Raw genomic sequence first — 19,247 nt, 5'->3', positions numbered from 1 at the left:
GCTTTCCGAATATTTTACAGCGGTTTAAGAGATTTATCTTGGCAAAATAGTATAACTCTAAAGACTCTCCAGGGCGTGCCCTTCGATTAAGCATTTCTGTCAAAAGCTCGGCGTAATTTTCTGTTGCTGGGAAAGATTCCTTCAGCATCGTTTTCCATTCGCTCCATGAGTGCTTAATCGAAGGCAATCCCTGGTACCAAGTCTTAGCATGTCCAGAAAGTTTAGGCAGGGCATAGTGAATTGTCTGTGTTTCACTCCAACTATATATTTCGGCACATTCATCTACCTTGTCAAGCCATATATTAATAGTTTGTTCTTTAGATAACGGATTGTATTCTGGTATTACGTTATTAAGAATAGGAAATGTTTCACGACTCCTTGGCCGCTCCTTTAAAATGTTCAAAAACTCCTCAAATAATTCAGAAGGCTCGACTTTTCGTTTCTTACAATTATTTGAGTCATTGACCGCACTCGTATCAATTTGATTAGAATTAACCTTAGACATACCTCGCTGGTTCAAACCTGAGCCCGATGGCTTGGGTGTAGCCGTGTGAGTACGTCGGTGACGAATCTCTTCTTCCAATGTCCCGAGACGTTTTCTTTTTTCCGATAATTCTCGTTCCTGATCATGTAGCCTGCTACACGGGCGGACACGATGTTCATGGAGGCGACGATCACGTGGAGTGCTACGGCTGCGGTTGCGGCTATGGCTGCGGCTCCGTGTCTTCTTTCCTCTTGATCGGTAGCGGCTACGACTGCAGCGCGTACGACTGCGAGATGCTTGCTCCCCTCGCCGCTGTCGATCGAAGTCACGAGGCGGCGTAGTCAATTGCCTCGATCTAGGTGTTCTCAGTCTGTTTTGATCGCTCATTGCCTGAAACTCACACATTCAATTATTTAAAGCGAATTACAATTGTATTGGGTATACGATAACAAAAATCTAAAATAAACAAGTTATCACGATAGGTAGAAGGTAAAAGAACATAAATGAATCCACTGACATTACCTAGTCTTGCCATAAATATTGTAATAAAGAAAAAAGAAAATTGTTAACTGCAAATAACATTTATTACTTTTACAGTGTGTCAGTTTAATACATAAATATAAAACAATTAAAAATATAAAAAGCTTATTCGAAGTGGTCTCCATTGGCTGCAATACAGTCCTTTAAACGATGAGGCCAGTTATCAATAGAAGCACGCACTCTTTCCATGGGAAAATTCTTCACTGCCAATCGTATAGATTGTTTTAGGGACTCAAATTATCATGGCGTTTAGAGCAAGCTGTACTCTCTAAAACTGACCACAAATCATAATCCAGCGGATTAAGATCGGGACTAGACGACGGCCAGTCTTCAGCTCTGATGAAGTCCGAAACGTTCGATTCCAACCAAGACTGCGTGGACCGAGCTTTATGACCCGGCGCCGAGTCTTGCTGGAAGGACCATACTTGGTTATTGAACATGGTGATGTTAAGGGGCTTAACTACCTTCTCAAGAATGGTATCTTGATACACTTGTGCCGATGTTTTGATACCTTTTTCACAAAAATATGGCTCAGTCACTCCTTCATAGCTAACACCCCACCAAACCATCACTGAAGTCGGATAATGTCCACGTTGCACTCTGTCGACTAATTGGGAAGCTTCCTTAGAGCTTTGAGCATAAATACGGTCATTTTGTTTGTTAAAATGTTGCTCAATTGTAAAAATTTTCTCATCCGTAAACAAAATTTTTCTGTGACCTCCCTTTGCGTACCGCTTCAGTAGTTGTTTCGATTTTACCACCCTATTCTTCTTTAAATTATCAGTTAAGAAATGGCCAGTGCGTCTCTTATAGGCTGCAAGTCCTAAGTCATCTTTTAAAATACGCGACATGGTTCTAGGTGCTATCTTCATTTCCCGAGATAAAATCTTTTGCTTTCGGACAGGATTTCTTCGAATTCTTTCCCTTACTGCTTTGACCACCTTTTTCGTACGAACACTACGTGGACGGCCAGATCTTTTTCTGTCACAAACAGAGGAGGTCTCATTGTACCTATTAATAGCCCGGTACACAAACATTTTACTAATACCAAGTGTATGGAGAGTTTTAAAAATTGCATTTGGCTCCATACCTACTTTGTGTAATGCTATCACAGCGATTCGGTTCTCTTTATCACCCCACACCATTTTAATATCGCAAAATATTTTACAATGTATTGGCGCCAAAATGAGAAAACACAATGAACAATCGTATAAAAATGACAGATTCGAAATTCAAATGTAATATTTTTTTATAATTAAGTGTAACAGTATTTATGGCCAGACTAAGTATAATAAGCAATGTCATAATGTTATATTATATGCGTAGCATTCCATTGTATCCATTAGTATTTTGTTCAGTCATTTATAACATATTTTAGCAACAAAGCATTCACTGTAAGAATATATGTGGGTATTCGAACATAACGGAAGGTAAAAAAAATAATAAAGTAATCTGATTAGGATTATTAGTAACCAATTCTTATTTTCATTTCATTAATTATCATCTAAGCTGCATTAAATTGCTTACAAATATTATGTAAACCACTTATCATTGTTTTATGTATACTCACTTATTGAAGAAGAAAAGAAGCCAGTAAATTAATATTATTATATTTTTTTCTTTGGCGTGTGGGTCATAATGCAAAAACTATTTGTTTTCGCAATTATCCCACTTCTGAGTTGTAATGACTCAGAAAGGAATGCAGTAAAATCAAACATTATATCCACTCATAATTAATATATTACACTTAAAATCATAGCTCACAATTATTAACAACAGTTTGTCACTTCATACTTACACAGGTAGGCGCCCAACGAAGGATGATCGGAAAGTGAGCGGACCACGCATAATAACTAGTGGTGTCACTGCTATTGTCGATATCGCCGATCGATAGGGTCGAACGACGGATATCGACAAGGGTTGTGCCACCTATTTGTATTTATATTAAGACACCGTGTTACACTTGGATTAACTTAAGCAGAGTGTATGAAGATAAAGTTGTAACGTCGATGACTCAGTTTGCTGAGATCTTTGTGTAGTACTCAACTAGTTAACTATGACGGCATGGACAGTTTCCTAAACAAATTACAAGAAACGTCACACTAATTGTAAAATATAAACTATCCCTTGGATGATATATTTTATAATGTTTGCTACCTTAGCCTGTTGAATAACAATTATTTATAATGAAACATTGGAAGCATGCAAAACGTTTTTTAAAATAATTGCAAAAAACCAAACATTTTGGTTTAAAATATGTTAAATATTCATGAAAAACATCATACATTTAAGAACAAAATGAAGTCTCACTATATATTGCTATTAGTTTGTATACCTAAATTTATATATTTTTTTTTTGCTTATATTGTTACTGTGCACGGTCTATTGGTAATCCGAAACAATAAATAAATAAATAAAGATGATTTAGACTTGATAGGTTATGCCGATGCTGATTGGGCATCAGATTGTGTCGACCGTAAATCTTATACAGGATTTCTGTTTAATATGTATGGTAGTGTAATTTCATTTGAATATAAAAATCTGTTAACAATAGCTTTGTCAAACACAGAAGCTGAGTGTATGGCTATATGCAAAAAAAGTAAGGAAGCCTGTTTAATTAAACACCAACGGTTTATTTTATGGACTGTATATTTATAGTAGCAAATGTAATTAACAATAAAGTAAATATTCACGCTGCCCCGGTGCGTCGCCATGCCGGTAGAGAAGAGGGAAGGGCGAGCGTCACCGGCGCTTGGTGTTACAAGAAGTGTTGCCACTCAAATTTTATGTTTAATAATTAATCAAACAAAGCCATTTACTTAAAAAATTGTTACTAGAATTAAAATGTAAAAATAAAGTTGCCTGTACTGTTATACAACTAGATCGCACAATTGTTAACTAAACATTCTGTATTCTATAAAAGAAGCAAGCATGTAGATATCAGATTTCATTTTTTTGGAACAGCAGTTGAAAATAATTGGATTAAAATATAGTATTTAAATACAAATTATATGCCTGCAGATATATTTACAAAATGTTTGAGTTGCCAAAAACATAACTTTGTTGTACAGCTAGGTGTCACTACCATGTAAATTTGTTTATTCTGTTACTGAGTTTTAGTTTTTTGTTTTTATTTTTTTCAATATCTAGATTTTTGGTACAATTATTCCTCATTCACGGATAATTTATGGGGCAATGTTGCAAAAACTATTTTTATTCTTCTATTTTATAATGTATGTTTTCTTCTTCGCTAATATGGATAACCATCTCTTTTGAATTATCTTCACCTTCAGTGCAGCTGGACGAGTAAGAATCATCTTGCAAATTTATTATAGTATTATCCATAACATCGTCTAGTATATTATGATCGTGTTCGCGGTACTCATTTTCAATTTTCTGGACATGGCTATCACATGTTATCCATTTATTTAGAGGAAATTCGTTGAATAAGTTCTCTAGTGCAGTTGTTTTCTTATCTAAATTACTGTCAAGTTCATTACTCGAGAGTTGTCCCTTGATATCCCCAACACTTATAGGGTTCAGGTTTGGGTGGTACGGCGGAATTTTTAATACTTCGTAGCCCATAGCTTTTAACACTTCATCAATTTTGTAAACATTTTCAGAACCATGTTGCTTGATCAACTTGAACAGGTCACATATTGTTAAGAAATGATCACATTCCACAGTGTGTCTTTGCAGCTATGCCTGCATGGCAGCTTTTGTGTTTGCTATCGTTGGCTTTCTTTCTTCCTGCACTCAATGTTATACAGCGTTATCCATAATAATTGCAGAATTTGAAGGTATATTTGGCAATTCATGTTTTATTTTGTCCATTTGTTGAAATTTTCTTCGAATTCTTCCGGATCGTTTCCGTTTTTTGGAGATTCAAAATCCACGCTATTTTGTTCGCGTTTCAGATTGTTTCCTTCTCTAACATATAGTGAATTTCGCACCCTTTATGAAGATCTACGAAAAGATGAAGGTAATTTTTGTGATTAGTGATTACCTTCAGATGAATTACAATACATTCGACAAAATATTACATGTAAAAAATAAACTGCAACTGAAAACAAAATTTGTGAGCAAGTACATACTCGTATATCTCCAACGGAGCGATTGGTTGTCACATTGGGATCTCAATTTGTTTGATCCAATGCAGAAAAATCTAAATCAATTAGGTTCGAATTTGATGGACTTGCGATGCTCTGTAAAAAATAGTTTTCAATGCGTTAAGTAGATGCCTATGAGATGAGATTGATTCATTAACCTTGGTTCAGAAGCTGTACTAATATAAACATGTTAGTAGGAGTGTAGTGTAAGCAAACGGCAAATAAGAAACAGTATATAAGAAACAATAAGTGCTGTGCCAAATGCTACCCTATAGGCCCTATGCCATCCCACCCTCTTTACTCTTCTCAGAATTTCCAGTCTTGAATTGTCTTGCTTCTTGAGTTCTTGAGCCCCCAATCATCGTCGTCGCACGCAACTTACCTGGGTCCCGGCTATACCGTAAAGAGAGCCACGACCGATTGATCCAATTTCTACGCTAATTGTCCTATGGCATTTGGCAATTTTGGCGAGTATTTATTTCACCATAAAACACACAGATACGTGTTATATGTCAAATTAAAGCTGACAACGAACGCTATCTAAATACACAATAAATACGAAACATAAATACTACAAAAGCTTATGATAAAAATAAGTACACAACAATTACAATTTTACCTTATTCACTATCACTATTCTTTACCGTTTATCACTGTTCACTTCAATTATAGCGTTTATAAGGTTATTATAATGTCCTTGCTGGAAATATACAATGTAATTTCACCTTTATTATTTTAAGTTGGCAACAAGCCTTTTTTATTTCCTTTATAAAGTGTTCACTCTATGCTCTATGCCTACTATGGTGGTTATAATATTAACAGTTCTAGTTGTACCTTTTTTTCTATAAATAAAACTACATTTTCGCTACATAAAACTGCATTAGTTATGAAATGAAACAGGCGTTGAGATGTCAACATTCTTATCTAAGATCCAAGAACTACAAAATCAACTCAATCAGTTGGGAGAAAAAGTGTCAGAAAAGTTTTGTTATCACTAAAGTTTTGATGTCATTACCAAAAGAATATAAACACTTTGTTTCTGCATGGGAGTCAGTCCCAGACGATAGACAAACAATGGATAATTTAGTTGAAAGATTACTAGTAGAAGAAGAGAGAGAGTAAAAGAGAAAAGTGGACAATCTTCGTCTTCAAGCTCGTCAGCTTTCCTTGTTAAGGATAAAAAGAATATCAAGTGTTTTAAATGTAACAAGTTTGGACATTTTCTTAGCGAGTGTAAATGTAATAACAATAATTTTGAAAGACAAATAACAAGTGCTATTATTGTGTAAAGACTGGACATTACAAGTCAAAGTGCTGGTTTAAGAAGAACAAAGAACACAAGAAAAGTAACGCATTTGTGGTGTCAAACTCATTAAGAGAACATTGTCAATATCAGTGGTTAGTGGACACAGGGGCCAGTGAACACACATGTGCCGTGACCGTGAATTATTTATATCATTTACCAGTACCGAACAAGATTCAGTTATTGCTGGTTATGGTGCGGCAATTAGTGTCATGGGTTATGGACAGATGGCGGTAGAGGTATATGACTGGAGTGAATGGGTTCGTACTACCATGGACAAAGTGTTATTCGTCCCGGAATTAAAAACAAACCTATTCTCTGTGAACCGTGTGTCAGACAAAGGTTATGTCATGTTGACAGATGAATACTCGTGTAAATTTACAAAAACAATAAAATTTGTGCAATTGCTAATCGAGTTGGAAATTCATACTACCTGGAGTTACGGTATAAAAATAAAGTGGCTAATGTGGCTAAGAAAGTTAAAACTACAATGCAAGAGTGGCACGAAAGATTAGCACATCAAAATTTTGAATATGTAATAAAAATACTGTTGAAGAATAACATCGACGTGGAGCAAACTCCAGTTTCTAAATGTGAGAGTTGTTTAGAAGGAAAAATACATAGATTGCCATTTGGAACTAGTAAAACCGTTACTAAGAAAACGTGCGAATTAATTCATGCTGACACCTGCGGTCCTATGGAGGTTGCGTCGGTCGGCGAATCGAAATATTTTGTAGTTTTCAAAGATGATTTTTCGAACTACAGATCGGTATATTTTGTCAAGAATAAGTTCGAGATAAAGCATTGTATCGAAGATTTTGTGAACAAAGCATAAAATGTGACTGGAAATAAAATAAAGATGTTCAAATCTGACAATGGTCTAGAGTTTATCAATAGGCAGGTTCAAGAAATATTTACTAAACACGGCATATTACAACAAACAAGTGTACCTTACATCCCAGAACAAAACGGAAAGGCTGAAAGGGAGAATCGGACGTTAGTTGAAGCCGCTCGAACAATGCTCCATGCATGCAAGGATTTGCCAAAATCATTGTGGGCTGAGGCTATGAACACCGCAGTATATGTTTTAAATAGAACCGGAAGAAGTAAAGACGGTGAAAAATCACCCAATGAGGTGTGGTGTGGAAACGATTTTGACATTCATCAATTAAAACCATTTGGAACACCAGTGTACACACACATTCCCAAAGAAAAATAAAGAAATGTTATAGCAAAGGTGAAAAAGGAGTAATTGTTGGGTATGGAGAAACTATAAGTATTTAGAGTATACTTCCCACAAAAGAATGGTGTCGAAATTAAGCGAGATATAGTCTTTTTAGAAAATGAGCAAAATTCTTGTGATCTCGAAATAAAATTGAATGACTCTCAAGAAAAAGATAACAAGACTAATGAGTTGCATAATTTACCAGAAAATACATCAACTGATCTTAACCTTCCTATACCCGCGCGTTTGTCTGAGAGACCGACAGAATGATTTATCGATTTTAAATAAAGAACGATTAATGCTAGTTTAATGAACTTTCTAGTACTTGCCTAATTTGATACGACCTTGAAATTGACGTGACGTGTGACCTTGAGTGGGGGGCACATTTGGGTGAACTGAGCGTCATTCTGTGCCAGAGACCGGCGCGGGTACACGTGTTATTATTTTTGGTGAGTAATATTTTTTATTTTTCATGATTTTCGTAGATTTATTTTATAGTTCGCATATTTTTTGTAAAGAAGTTTACTCGTATACATTTTTACCATAGTTTTATTTTATAATGATATTTCAGAGTATTTATGCTATATATGAAATAAAAAAAATATTTTTGTTTTAGAGCTTCGTTTATGGGCATGATAATGAATGAGGAGCAGATAAGACTAATGTTGGATGAAGCTGGAGAGGATACAGATTACGAGGATGAAAATGACAGCGAGGTGGAAGATCACGTTGAAGTAAGAGAAGAAAATACGGATACCGAACAAGAAGATGACTCCGGGAGTGAGTTAGAGGATGAACGAGGTACCTACCTTGGGAAAGATTCTCAAACAAAGTGGAATAAATTGAAAGAAGATTTTTTCTGGAAAAGCTGTCGTATGAACTCTTTGACGCGCAGTTGAGGAGATGGGCGGGAACTACTTCTTTACCGAGAATGATACGACAAAGGTGTGCTGAAATCTGCAAACTAGACGGTCCAGAATCTTCAGGTACCGCTAACAACTTAGGCCAAGGTCGTTGTAGCTTTTGTAGTTCGAAAAAAAACCGTAAGACGCGTTACAACTGCCTTACTTGCAAAAAATATTTTTGTTTGGAACACGCGGTTATGGTTTGCTCCTATTGCTATAGTAATGAATCTCAAGAGGATTAGATTTTATTTTATTATTCCTAGTTCTGCTGGCTTACTCTTGATTACAATTCCAATCACTAGATATTGGAATTTCAACGTTTCGTACTCTTGAGTTCAACACTAGCGCCAAATTGGTTTAAGATTGCGTGTCCATTTTAGGGAACTAAATGGAATCGGGATCGGGATTGGCGAGACACAAAACGCTACTCTTGATTTAATTTGACAGCAGTATATTGCGTTAATATTGTGCACAAATTGTTTGGCGATTGTGATTTTTCCAATAACGAAAGTGTAACTTTTTTGAAATTGTTTTGCGTTTTAAGTGGTTTTAACTTAATAGTAAGTCTATAAAATGGCAAGATTAGCAATTATGTACCATATTATACGTAAATCACATGTAAGTGAATTAAAACAAAGGCGAAATGACCGTCGAATGATGCGATACACAGATCGAGCATTTTCTATGTGTGAAAACGAATTTATAGCTAATTATAGAGTTAGCAAAAATTTGTTTCAAGAAATATACCAAAATCTAAAGGCTTTTATGCCAACGCCTAAAAGAAAAAGTGATATATCGCCTAAGTTTAAGGTAAGTAAATACGTTGCGTTAAGTAAATGGTAGCAGTTACGTCTCAACTCAACATTTATATTATTATTTAACTTACAGATTTTAGTGGCATTATCATTTTATGCAACAGGCAGTTACCAAAAATTAGTTGGTGGCACATATGGGACACTAATGTCGCAGCAATGTGTATCTCGCGCCATACGAGATGTAACAGCAGCCCTTAACCATCAACTAGTACTAAATAAATGGATAAAATTTCCTCAAACTCGCCAAGAAAGAGATGCAATAAAAAGGAGGTAATACCTAGTTATTTTAACCCTTTATGGTAACTTTATATTATTGTACATGATATATTATTGACATTTAATAGCTATAATAACTTTCTTTGTTTAAGGTTTTATGAAAAATATCATATTCCATCCATTTTAGGATGTATTGATGGCACACATGTAGCTATAATAAGACCCAAAGAAAATGAAGAGAGATATTTTAATCGCAAACATTTTCATTTCAAAAATGTTATGATTGTATGTATATAAAAATAAGAATCTTTTTCTCTCACTTTCTAATAAATAAACTTGTGTCTTTTATTGTTTATATTTTTTTTTAGACAAGTGATGCAGATTTAAAAATTTTGTCTGTAGATGTTTCCTATGGAGGAGCTACACATGACAGCTTTATTTGGAATCAGCATCCTGTAAAACAACATTTAATCAATTTGAACAGTAATGGAGAAAATGTATATTTATTAGGTGAGTATTATTTTGAAATGTTCATAGATTTTATTATGAATACATTTTAATTAGCACCCACTTTTAGGTGATTCTGGATATGCACAGCGGGAATATATGATGACACCTATAGTGGATGCTCCTGTAGGGTCCCCGGAAGAGTATTACACCAAGATGCACTGCCATGCTCGAAATACAGTGGAGCGTTCTATTGGTGTACTTAAAAATAGATGGCGGTGCTTATTACGGCATAGGGTTCTACATTATCATCCCGATGTAGCATCCAAAATTATCAATGCTTGTTGTGTCTTGCATAACATATGCATTACCAAATTAGATAATACAATAATATATCCTGAGGGGAATTCCGAAGATGATGGACATGACAACCTTAATGTAATATTTCAACATTCAACTGCTAGTACAGCAGCTGCTGACCTAAGGCGAGGCATAGAAAAGAGAGCTGTTTTAGTTCAACAGTTGTGGGCACGTAGAATGTAAGCATGAAGTATCAGTGATGGTGGTAAAACTGCGATTAGATATTTTTAAATATTTTTAGTTATTAGGTACAGTTGAAAATTTTAATTATTTTTATTACATAGTATTTTGAGAGCTATTAATGTAATTAATGAATACTTAAATCTCACACATTTTTATGCTATAGGTATATTATAGGTAGTTGAACAGTAGGATAAACGTGCCATTTAAAAAGGAACAACTTTATCTATACCTTTTAAGTTTAATTGTTTTATTAATGATAACATACTATTTTTATTTTTGTCATTTCATTGTGTTTAGAGAGATTTTTTTATATTAAATGTCTTAATGTTATTATTTTCAATTAAGTATAATATAAGGCATATATGTAGATTACTAGTTTTAAATGTGAGAGACTTGATTTGTCATTATTCTTATAGCAAAAATAAAAACTTCATGTTGTAACTAGTTAACACTTATAAGATTTACTTTTTAATTGATTTTGTTAATTTCTTTTATCTTAGCTACTATTCCTGACATTGCATGTTTTTTAACTTAATTCCTGTTTCTTGTATAACTTCTCATAAATGAATTACTGACTTAATGGCTTAAGAAATGAAAGTATAATTATTGTCAATATTGTCAAATAATTTATTGATTATGAACAAATAATTAAAATATTCCTAAAACTTAAAATATACTTTATTTATTTATTACATTAGATTAACCCCATAACAAAAAATATAACCCATACAAAAAAAATATATTAAAACTACAAAATATAAACTACTTTCATTCACAAATAAATGGACAATAATGTTAAGGCTCTGACACCTTTTATCTTCTAGCCATTTCTAAAATGGCATTAGAGATAGCTAATAAAGCATTGGCAATATTGCCCATTTGCTGTGATAATTCAGCTAGACTTCGCGCAGTTAGCATTTCTGCTTCAACGCGTCGCTCTTCAATATTGGCGAAGCGTTCCATCTCATCCACAGGCCTCCGAATTGAAGAGCGACGCCGACGTGGTGGCTGTGTGGTGGGCTGAACTGGCGCAGGTGTTATCGGTGGAACTGAAATGTAATAATATAATTATTTACAGTCTACTAAAACTTTAGTCATTACAAAATTCAAGTTAAGTAACAAATGATCAAGTGTTCTTACCATACGCAAAAATATTATTGGCTCCAAAACACCTAAGTGGTTTGTAACTCTTATAAGTGTTTATGGGTGTGGACACTTAAAAATCTTTCAAACACTTATAAGGGTTTGTGTGATTGATGTATTGTTTTTTTTATTTTGTTTTGCATTCCCAACAAATAATACTTACTTATGGATGTTGCTTGCATTGCATCACCCTCTGATGTAGTAGGTATGGGGGATAGTTGGATATTTTCAAATATCTGTATTTCTTCATTTTGTTCTGTAGCTATTTCTGGGGTTGCCTGAAAAAGTAATGTGATTTTTGATTATAAAAAAAATATTTTATAAATTATTAAACCAAAAACATTTTAATATATATTATGTTACCAATTCTGGGAATGGATTAACTGTTAAATGTCTGTCGCCAATAGCAAATTCATGGCCACCCATTACTGCCATCAATCTCTTTTCTATGGCAGACAATGTGGGCAAGTTATCTGCCGACCCACCACCAGTGCGCCTAACTGAAGCAGCATACTGTGCACAGTGTTTCTTTAGTGCACATTTCTTCTCTGCCCAGTACTAAAACATACATAATATATTATAATTAATTTGTTTCATAAAAATAGCAGATACATATTTAAGAATGATTTATTATGGATAATGTTACCTTAGCCCATCCTTGACCATCTTTAACAGCTCCTCCAAGAGCATTTAAAGATGTTGCTACAGTTGCCCATTTCCTTTTGGTCTCGATTTTGGCTTGAGCAGTCCGTAACAACCCTTTAGCAATACCTGGATTTTGCTCCAGGAATTCCACTAAACCTTCGAGCTGAGCGTAAATTGGACGATTCATTGTCACTGAAGAAAAAAAAATCATTCACTTTAACACTATATTTTAAATGCACCGACTAATATAAAAATTTCAAAGAAAAAATACTTTGATATTAAATTTTGTAAGTATAAAGAGCACATAATAATAGTTTACTTACCACTTGAAACTAAAATAGTTAATATTTGTAAAATCAAACTGTAGAATGTTCTAAACGCTAACAATAATTCGTAATTCGTATTTTGAAATTGGAGACCATTTAGGATCACTTTTTCTAAATAGCGTAGTGGCCACGATCCTATCGCATACAGCCAGAGTCATGGGTAATATCATAAATTTAATAATATTCACAGGTAAAATGAATTGAAACGTGGAAGTTCATCAATCATAAAATAATCCATATCATATTTAATTTATTTGACTTGTTATTTGTAAGATTTTTCATATTAAAGACGTTTTACCGGTTTATTGTAATTTGTATAACAACACTAGTGTGTAACTAACTTCACTCATCAAAACACAATCGTGGGACAATCTCAATTTCAATCCAATGTTGACAACATTGCTTTCAAGAGTACCGAATATTGTGACAGCGTTATTGAGATTGGAATCGGATTGGTCTTAGATTGAAATTAAAATTGATTTGGAGAGTAAACCAGCTGTTATCTAGAAGATTTACGAAGATCTTTATGTTATGTTGAAGAAGAATTTTAATTTAGGTTCATTTTATCTTAATTTGTAAGAATAACTAATGTTTTTCAATGGCTGTTTCTGAAGACTGTGCAACAATAATAAATGCAAATAATTGTAAAAAAAATGGTTTAATTTATTAAACATATCCCTAACTTTAAATACAATATAAGTTTCCAATAGGTTTTCCCAAAAAAATCAAAGTTACGGATTTTAAGGTTTCGGTCCGTTACACCGTGCGCGGGTACAGGTGTTACACTATTTAGCGCGGGTACAGGAAGGTTAATGAAACCATGGTGAGTATGTCAGATGAGCCTGGAACGGAATATAATCCAAGTGAAGATAGTGACAGCTCAATAGAGTCAGTTATTGAGGCAGGTCAAAGAGAACCCAGCAAGCGGGTATGGAAACCAACTGTTTTCTATCAATGTCAAAATGTGCATAATGAACAGCGTGAACCGATTACTTACGCAGAGGCCATGATGAGAAGTGACAGTACCAAGTGGAAGGAAGCAATTGATAGAGAAATACAAACACTAGAAGAAAATAATACTTGGGAAACATGTGATGTACCGGAAAATCAAAAAGTTGTAAGTAGCAAATGGGTATTTAGAATTAAAAGGGATGACCAATATTTTCCTAAATATAAAGCAAGGTTAGTGGCCAGAGGGTTCGAACAAGACAGTATTTTAGACTTAAATGACTGTTATGCTCCTGTTGCAAAATTGTCAACGGTTAGGCTCTTTGTAGTAATTGCAACTAAACTTAATTAGCCAATAATACAAATGGATGTGACTGGAGCATTTCTATATGGAAATATCAATGAAAATGTTTATGTTAGCTTACCAGAAGGAGTATATTCAGGTAACAAAAGTACTGTAAAATTTAATAAATCACTCTATGGTCTTAAAAGTTCTCCTAAATGTTGGAATACTAAATTTAATACTGTAATGTTTAAAGAAGGTTTTGTAAGATCAAAGTGTAACCCTTGTCTCTATATAAAGTGTACTGGTAGTTAGTCTATTGAAATGTTACATTTTTTAGGCCTTACCTTGCGTTTTTTAGAGGACGCAATTTTATTTTTTTGAAGTGTAGGGGGGGTCAGTGTAAAGCTAAAACCAAGTTTGTGGGGTCGCCAACCTTGTCCCACGGCCGCCATCTTGAAAATAGGGGTTGAAATGGTTTTTACGATGTATGTCTTAAACTATTTATCTGACAAAAAAAAATTATGAACATTTTTTGTTGCAAATTAAATTCTCTCTAACTTTGGTTCAGTAACTTTTTGTCGTAGAACTATAAATAAAAAAGTTATAAGCGAAAATGTTAAGAAATTCAATGTTAAGCAATGTCCATTATAACGTCATCAGAACGTGTGTTTATAAGGTTCATAATACTTTTTTTTGTACTCACATTACGTACAACACAAACCCGCGGTTGTCGGCTTGTATCCGAATTACTTGGATCCTGAATCGCTTTGGCACAGATGAAGCAATTGTTCACAAAATCAAAGTCTGGCTCTGGAGCTTCTGAAAATGACGATAAAGTTGTAGAGAATTTAATTTGCAACAAAAAATGTTAATATTTTTTTTTGTCAGATAAATAGTTTAAGAGATACATCGTAAAAACCATTTCAACCCCTATTTTCAAGATGGCGGCCGTGGGACAAGGTTGGCGGACCCCACAAACTTGGTTTTAGCTTTACACTGACCCCCCCTATACTTCAAAAAAATAAAATTGCGTCCTCTAAATAAACGCTACCCCAAATGTAACTTTTCAATGGACTAAGTGTCCAGATTTATTTATTACTGTATGTCGATGATGTTTTGATCTTCGGATCGAATGATAGTTTAGTAAAGCAAATAAAAGATGTATTAAATAAAGAGTTTAAAATGAAAGATTTGTGTTAGCGACACGAAAATAATAATATGTAAGGGGGGGTACAGGAGGCGTGGGGCGGGACTCCCGGGCGGCGCACGGCGCGCGGTGCGTGGGCCGCGAGTCACGTAGGCTGTTCCTTTTTTTTTAGTCGAAAGCGGGCCGCCGTTTTGCCAACCCGTGGCACCCGTTCGCTCTTTGCACCTCCGTACTGTGTTTTGTTTAAATGTATGACACATTAAATGCGCCTTTTAATAAGCTAAAAACGCCTTTTCCTTTTGTGCGACCTGCACAATCAACATTGGTCACTTCGAATCGGATCTGTATGGAATAAATGTACCGGACACCGCCGCCACAGAAAATGGTAAAAACGCGCGGCATAACACATAAGGAAAAGCCTAGCGAAGCTATGGAGCAATTAGAAAGAATGGACGAGGTGAACATCAACATGGCGCAACCTGGAACGAGAGCTAAAAGTATTAAAGCTGAAACTACCTTCAAATCAGGAGCGGAAAATCGACCACGGCCGTCACACAGGTCGCGAGTATCGTCTTCATCAGCTTTATTAGCACAGAAGAGAAAATTAGAACTGGAAGCTGCGGAACAAAAGGCTCGCATACAAGTGGAGTTTATCGACCGAAGGCTAGCGGCCGATTTAGCAGCCGCTGAATATAACTACAGTTCGCACGGTTCAGGAACCGACATTCGCAGTGTCAAGGACGTTGGAGAGCGGTTGGAGCAAAGTCAAGACCAGTCTACGAGTAATTCTCAAAGAAAGAGCTCCGCGGGAAGAAATTTTAAATACTTTGTTGGCGGAGGTGGAAAATCTTGTCAATAGTCGACCGTTGACACACGTTTCTGTAGACCCCGAAAGCTTGGAAACTCTCACGCCAAACCATTTTTTGATTGGGACATCATCGAACTTACCACAGATCGGAAAATTTAACGACTCCGACTTACATCTCAGCAAGTAATGGCGAGTTTCTCAGCGTCAAGGGGAATCATACGAGAGGTATACCCAAGCAAAGATGGTCGAGTAAGATCAGTACAAATTAAAACGAAGACGGGAACACTAACTAGATCAACGGCACGTGTCGCTCGAATTCCAATAGATGAGGAGTGTTGCTAACAACACTGGGGTGGGGGATGTTAGCGACACGAAAATAATAATATGTAAGGGGGGGTACAAGAGGCGTGGGGCGGGACTCTCGGGCGGCGCGCGGTGCGTGGGCCGCGAGTCACGTTGGCTGTTCCTTTTTTTTTAGTTAATAAAAAGTTTTAATATTTCATGCATGTTCCCGAATATGGAGATAATATTAAGAATTTTTTTGACAATGAGTGTTACCAACTGCAGCGGCGAAAGGTCTTTTTCAGCACTCAAAAGAGTAAAAAATTACTTGCGTTCCACACTCTGCTAGCAAAAACTTGTAGCGCTCTCGCTAATGTATATAGAAAGTGAATTTTTACAAACTATTAAATTTGAAAAGAGATTGGAAAGATTCGCAAACGCTCAAGCACGACAAAGGACTTTTGTATAGGCTGATAACACAGGTCAACAAAAAAAAAAAAATTTTTTTTGTGTCTGTTATTTAGTGAATATTTCCTGATTATAATATCAAAAAGTAAACATAAAATCCATTAATAAATAAATAAAGTTTGCTTTTGTGCTCTATATAATGAAAACTAAATATATTGTGTTTTAGCAGATTATTTGAAGAGCTGTTCCATTTATGACGCAAGAGACGGGCGGGGGGGCTCAGGGTGTGAAGCAGGGGGTAGCAGAGTATCATGGCAGTATGCGCGTGTGCGTTCTAAAGGATTGACGTGTTTTACGTATCGCGAGGCCTAAAAATGTCATCGAAAAAGTGTAAAAACGACGTGGACTCTTTTTGCTATGTTTGCGGTGAATTCATTAAAGTGAGAGTCAAAAAGTTTAGTTTATTGTCAAATAAGACACTTTGTGAAGCCTACGAAGCTTATTTTAACTTGCCCGTACGAAGTCAAGATAAAATATGGGCACCTAACTTCTCGTGTAATAATTGCAAAACCACTTTAGAAGGTAAGGAAATACTCCTTACATTTAAGGAACATTTATATATCTATACACATATTTTTAAAATATACATAAAATGTGTCAATCGTTAATTAATGTTATTTTTTTTTCAGCATGGTACCGAGGAGAAAAAAGGAAGATGAAGTTTGCAGTACCAAGATTATGGAGAGAGCCTACCGATCACATCCATGATTGTTATTTTTGTGTTGTTAATCCACGTAAGCGTCGCACTGGCAAAAATGCTAAGAAGATCCAATATCCAAATCTACCATCAACGTCTGCTCCAGTACCACATAGTGAAAATTTTCCAGTCCCATCTAGTCCACAAGAGAGGCTACCGGTTTCACAGTTTTCGAGTAATAGCGAATACAGCGAGTTGGTGATCGCGTCACCGTCTGTTGAGCCACATTTCATTAATGCAGAAGAGTTTAATGACTTAGTAAGAGATTTAAACCTACCTAAACTTAAAGCAGAAATATTAGCTTCACGGCTAAAACAGTGGAATTTGCTCAAGGAAAATGTTAAAATAAGTGACCAAAGAAAGCGCCATGAAATATTTGCTGGATTTTTCACGAAGGAAGACGGACTTTGTTACTGCAATGATGTGAAAGGTTTGTTTGATGCAATAGGAATCCCTTGCATTTCTTCTGAATGGCGTCTTTTCATCGACAGATCTACAAGAAGCTTGAAAGCAGTACTTCTCCATAATGGAAATAAATTTCCATCACTTCCTCTGGCTCATTCTGTAATGCTCAAAGAAAATTACGAGAGCGTTAAGATGTTTCTCCAACGTTTAAAATATGAACAGTATGCCTGGCCCGTGATAGGGGATTTCAAAATGGTTGGTTTTCTGGTAGGAATGCAAGGGGGATACACTAAATATCCGTGTTACCTTTGCTTATGGGATAGTAGAGCCGATGCACTTCACTACCAGCAGCACTCATGGCCTCAACGGAGCGAGTTTCAAATCGGACAACATAATATCAAAAATAAACCAATTGTAGAGCCGGACCGTGTTTTAATGCCTCCACTGCATATAAAATTAGGTCTCATGAAGCAGTTCGTAAAGGCACTTCGTCAAGACTCTGAGGCCTTTCAATATTTAAAATCATTTTTTCCAAAACTGTCAGAGGCTAAAATTAAGGCTGGCATTTTCGTCGGTCCACAAATAAAGAAAATAATGGCAAGTGAAACATTTCTACAGCTCCTGAATACTCATGAAAAACAAGCGTGGCTTAGCCTTAAGGCAGTCATCCATGGGTTCCTTGGTAACAAGAAGGATGAGAATTACAAAGAGCTTATTTCTAATATGATTGACAGCTTCGAAATCATGGGTTGCAGAATGTCACTCAAAGTACACATGCTACATGCGCACTTGGATAAATTCAAAAATAACTTGGGTGAATATTCAGAAGAGCAAGGGGAACGCTTCCACCAGGATATAATGAACTTTGAACAACGATATCAAGGACAATATAATGAGAACATGATGGGTGATTACATTTGGAGGCTCATACGAGAAAGTTCGGAATTTTACACAAGAAAAACCAAATGTATTCATTTTTAAAGCTTTTTTTGTATTCATTTCTTGTATTTTTATGTTAATTTAGACCGTATTTTATAATTAAAATCAATAAAAATATATAATTCATAAAATATTTTCCTTTTAAATATGATCGAAATTGACAAAAAGGAGCTTTTCTACGAAATTTTAAATTTCGTCCTGGTGTCTACAAAAGCAAACTTTATAAGATAAAAATATTTTTTCTTTCTATAGTTAGGCATACGTAATCAAAATCAGAGGTACAGAACTCAGACTCAAAATTCGTGTTGACCTGTGTAATTACTTAATTACTACAATTTTCAAATAAATCATTCATCAGTTGCAAAAATGTTTCAATATTACGATGCCTCGTCTTTTTTAAAGATAACAACAGAAGTCTAAATAATTAAAAAATACTTATACTTAAAGTCGAAGCAACTTCACACACTAGATGACCACGCTCACGGTCAATGGCCGCAACAACTAAGTAGTCTATAGAAATTAAGCCAATACAAGTCATGCGGCCAAACACGACATGGATTTGGTTT

General features: G+C 35.3%; 3 protein-coding genes across 5 annotated transcripts; 2 read left to right on the top strand and 1 right to left on the bottom strand.

Annotated features, from left to right (window-relative positions):
* Window positions 1-2,668: 2,668 nt before the first annotated feature.
* Window positions 2,669-11,092, top strand: LOC119190164 (putative nuclease HARBI1). Of its 2 annotated transcripts, XM_037441441.1 has the most exons (7): window positions 2,669-8,110; window positions 8,278-8,647; window positions 8,947-9,376; window positions 9,455-9,651; window positions 9,750-9,882; window positions 9,966-10,107; window positions 10,175-11,092. In XM_037441441.1, the coding sequence occupies exons 3-7, from the start codon at window positions 9,140-9,142 to the stop codon at window positions 10,585-10,587; spliced, it is 1,122 nt and encodes a 373-aa protein (XP_037297338.1). In that variant the 5' UTR covers window positions 2,669-8,110; window positions 8,278-8,647; window positions 8,947-9,139; the 3' UTR covers window positions 10,588-11,092. The 2 variants fall into 2 exon arrangements, with proteins under 2 accessions (XP_037297338.1, XP_037297334.1); XM_037441437.1 differs by having other exon boundaries at window positions 2,669-9,376.
* Window positions 11,093-11,289: 197 nt separating this feature from the next.
* LOC119190166 lies at window positions 11,290-14,322 on the bottom strand. 2 transcript variants are annotated; one of them, XM_037441448.1, is made up of 5 exons: window positions 12,699-14,322; window positions 12,377-12,567; window positions 12,094-12,288; window positions 11,894-12,008; window positions 11,290-11,636 (listed from the first exon to the last, which is right to left on the bottom strand). In XM_037441448.1, the coding sequence occupies exons 2-5, from the start codon at window positions 12,560-12,562 to the stop codon at window positions 11,401-11,403; spliced, it is 732 nt and encodes a 243-aa protein (XP_037297345.1). In that variant the 5' UTR covers window positions 12,563-12,567; window positions 12,699-14,322; the 3' UTR covers window positions 11,290-11,400. The 2 variants fall into 2 exon arrangements, with proteins under 2 accessions (XP_037297345.1, XP_037297339.1); XM_037441442.1 differs by having other exon boundaries at window positions 12,377-14,322.
* A 2,570-nt stretch (window positions 14,323-16,892) lies between these two features.
* On the top strand, window positions 16,893-18,801 carry LOC119190146. Its single transcript, XM_037441344.1, has 2 exons — window positions 16,893-17,162; window positions 17,270-18,801. Exons 1-2 carry the CDS (start codon window positions 16,955-16,957, stop codon window positions 18,721-18,723), a joined length of 1,662 nt encoding a protein of 553 aa, XP_037297241.1. The 5' UTR covers window positions 16,893-16,954; the 3' UTR covers window positions 18,724-18,801.
* The last annotated feature ends 446 nt before the right edge of the window (window positions 18,802-19,247 follow it).

The sequence above is a fragment of the Manduca sexta genome, chromosome 4 (assembly GCF_014839805.1).
Source record: "Manduca sexta isolate Smith_Timp_Sample1 chromosome 4, JHU_Msex_v1.0, whole genome shotgun sequence".
NCBI lineage: Eukaryota > Metazoa > Arthropoda > Insecta > Lepidoptera > Sphingidae > Manduca > Manduca sexta.
The sequence above is the reverse complement of the archived record's forward strand: the minus strand, read 5'-3'. Positions and strand labels throughout refer to the sequence as shown.

Coding starts and splice junctions, on each gene's coding strand:
- LOC119190164 (XM_037441441.1), top strand. CDS start 9,140: ATGGCAAGATTAGCAATTATGTACCATATTATACGTAAATCACATGTA. Junction 9,652..9,749: donor AGAGATGCAATAAAAAGGAG/GTAATACCTAGT, acceptor TCTTTGTTTAAG/GTTTTATGAAAAATATCATA. Junction 9,883..9,965: donor ATTTCAAAAATGTTATGATT/GTATGTATATAA, acceptor ATTTTTTTTTAG/ACAAGTGATGCAGATTTAAA.
- LOC119190166 (XM_037441442.1), bottom strand. CDS start 12,586: ATGATTTTTTTTTCTTCAGTGACAATGAATCGTCCAATTTACGCTCAG. Junction 12,289..12,376: donor ATGGTCAAGGATGGGCTAAG/GTAACATTATCC, acceptor TGTATGTTTTAG/TACTGGGCAGAGAAGAAATG. Junction 11,637..11,893: donor AATGCAAGCAACATCCATAA/GTAAGTATTATT, acceptor ATTACATTTCAG/TTCCACCGATAACACCTGCG.
- LOC119190146 (XM_037441344.1), top strand. CDS start 16,955: ATGTCATCGAAAAAGTGTAAAAACGACGTGGACTCTTTTTGCTATGTT. Junction 17,163..17,269: donor TTGCAAAACCACTTTAGAAG/GTAAGGAAATAC, acceptor TTTTTTTTTCAG/CATGGTACCGAGGAGAAAAA.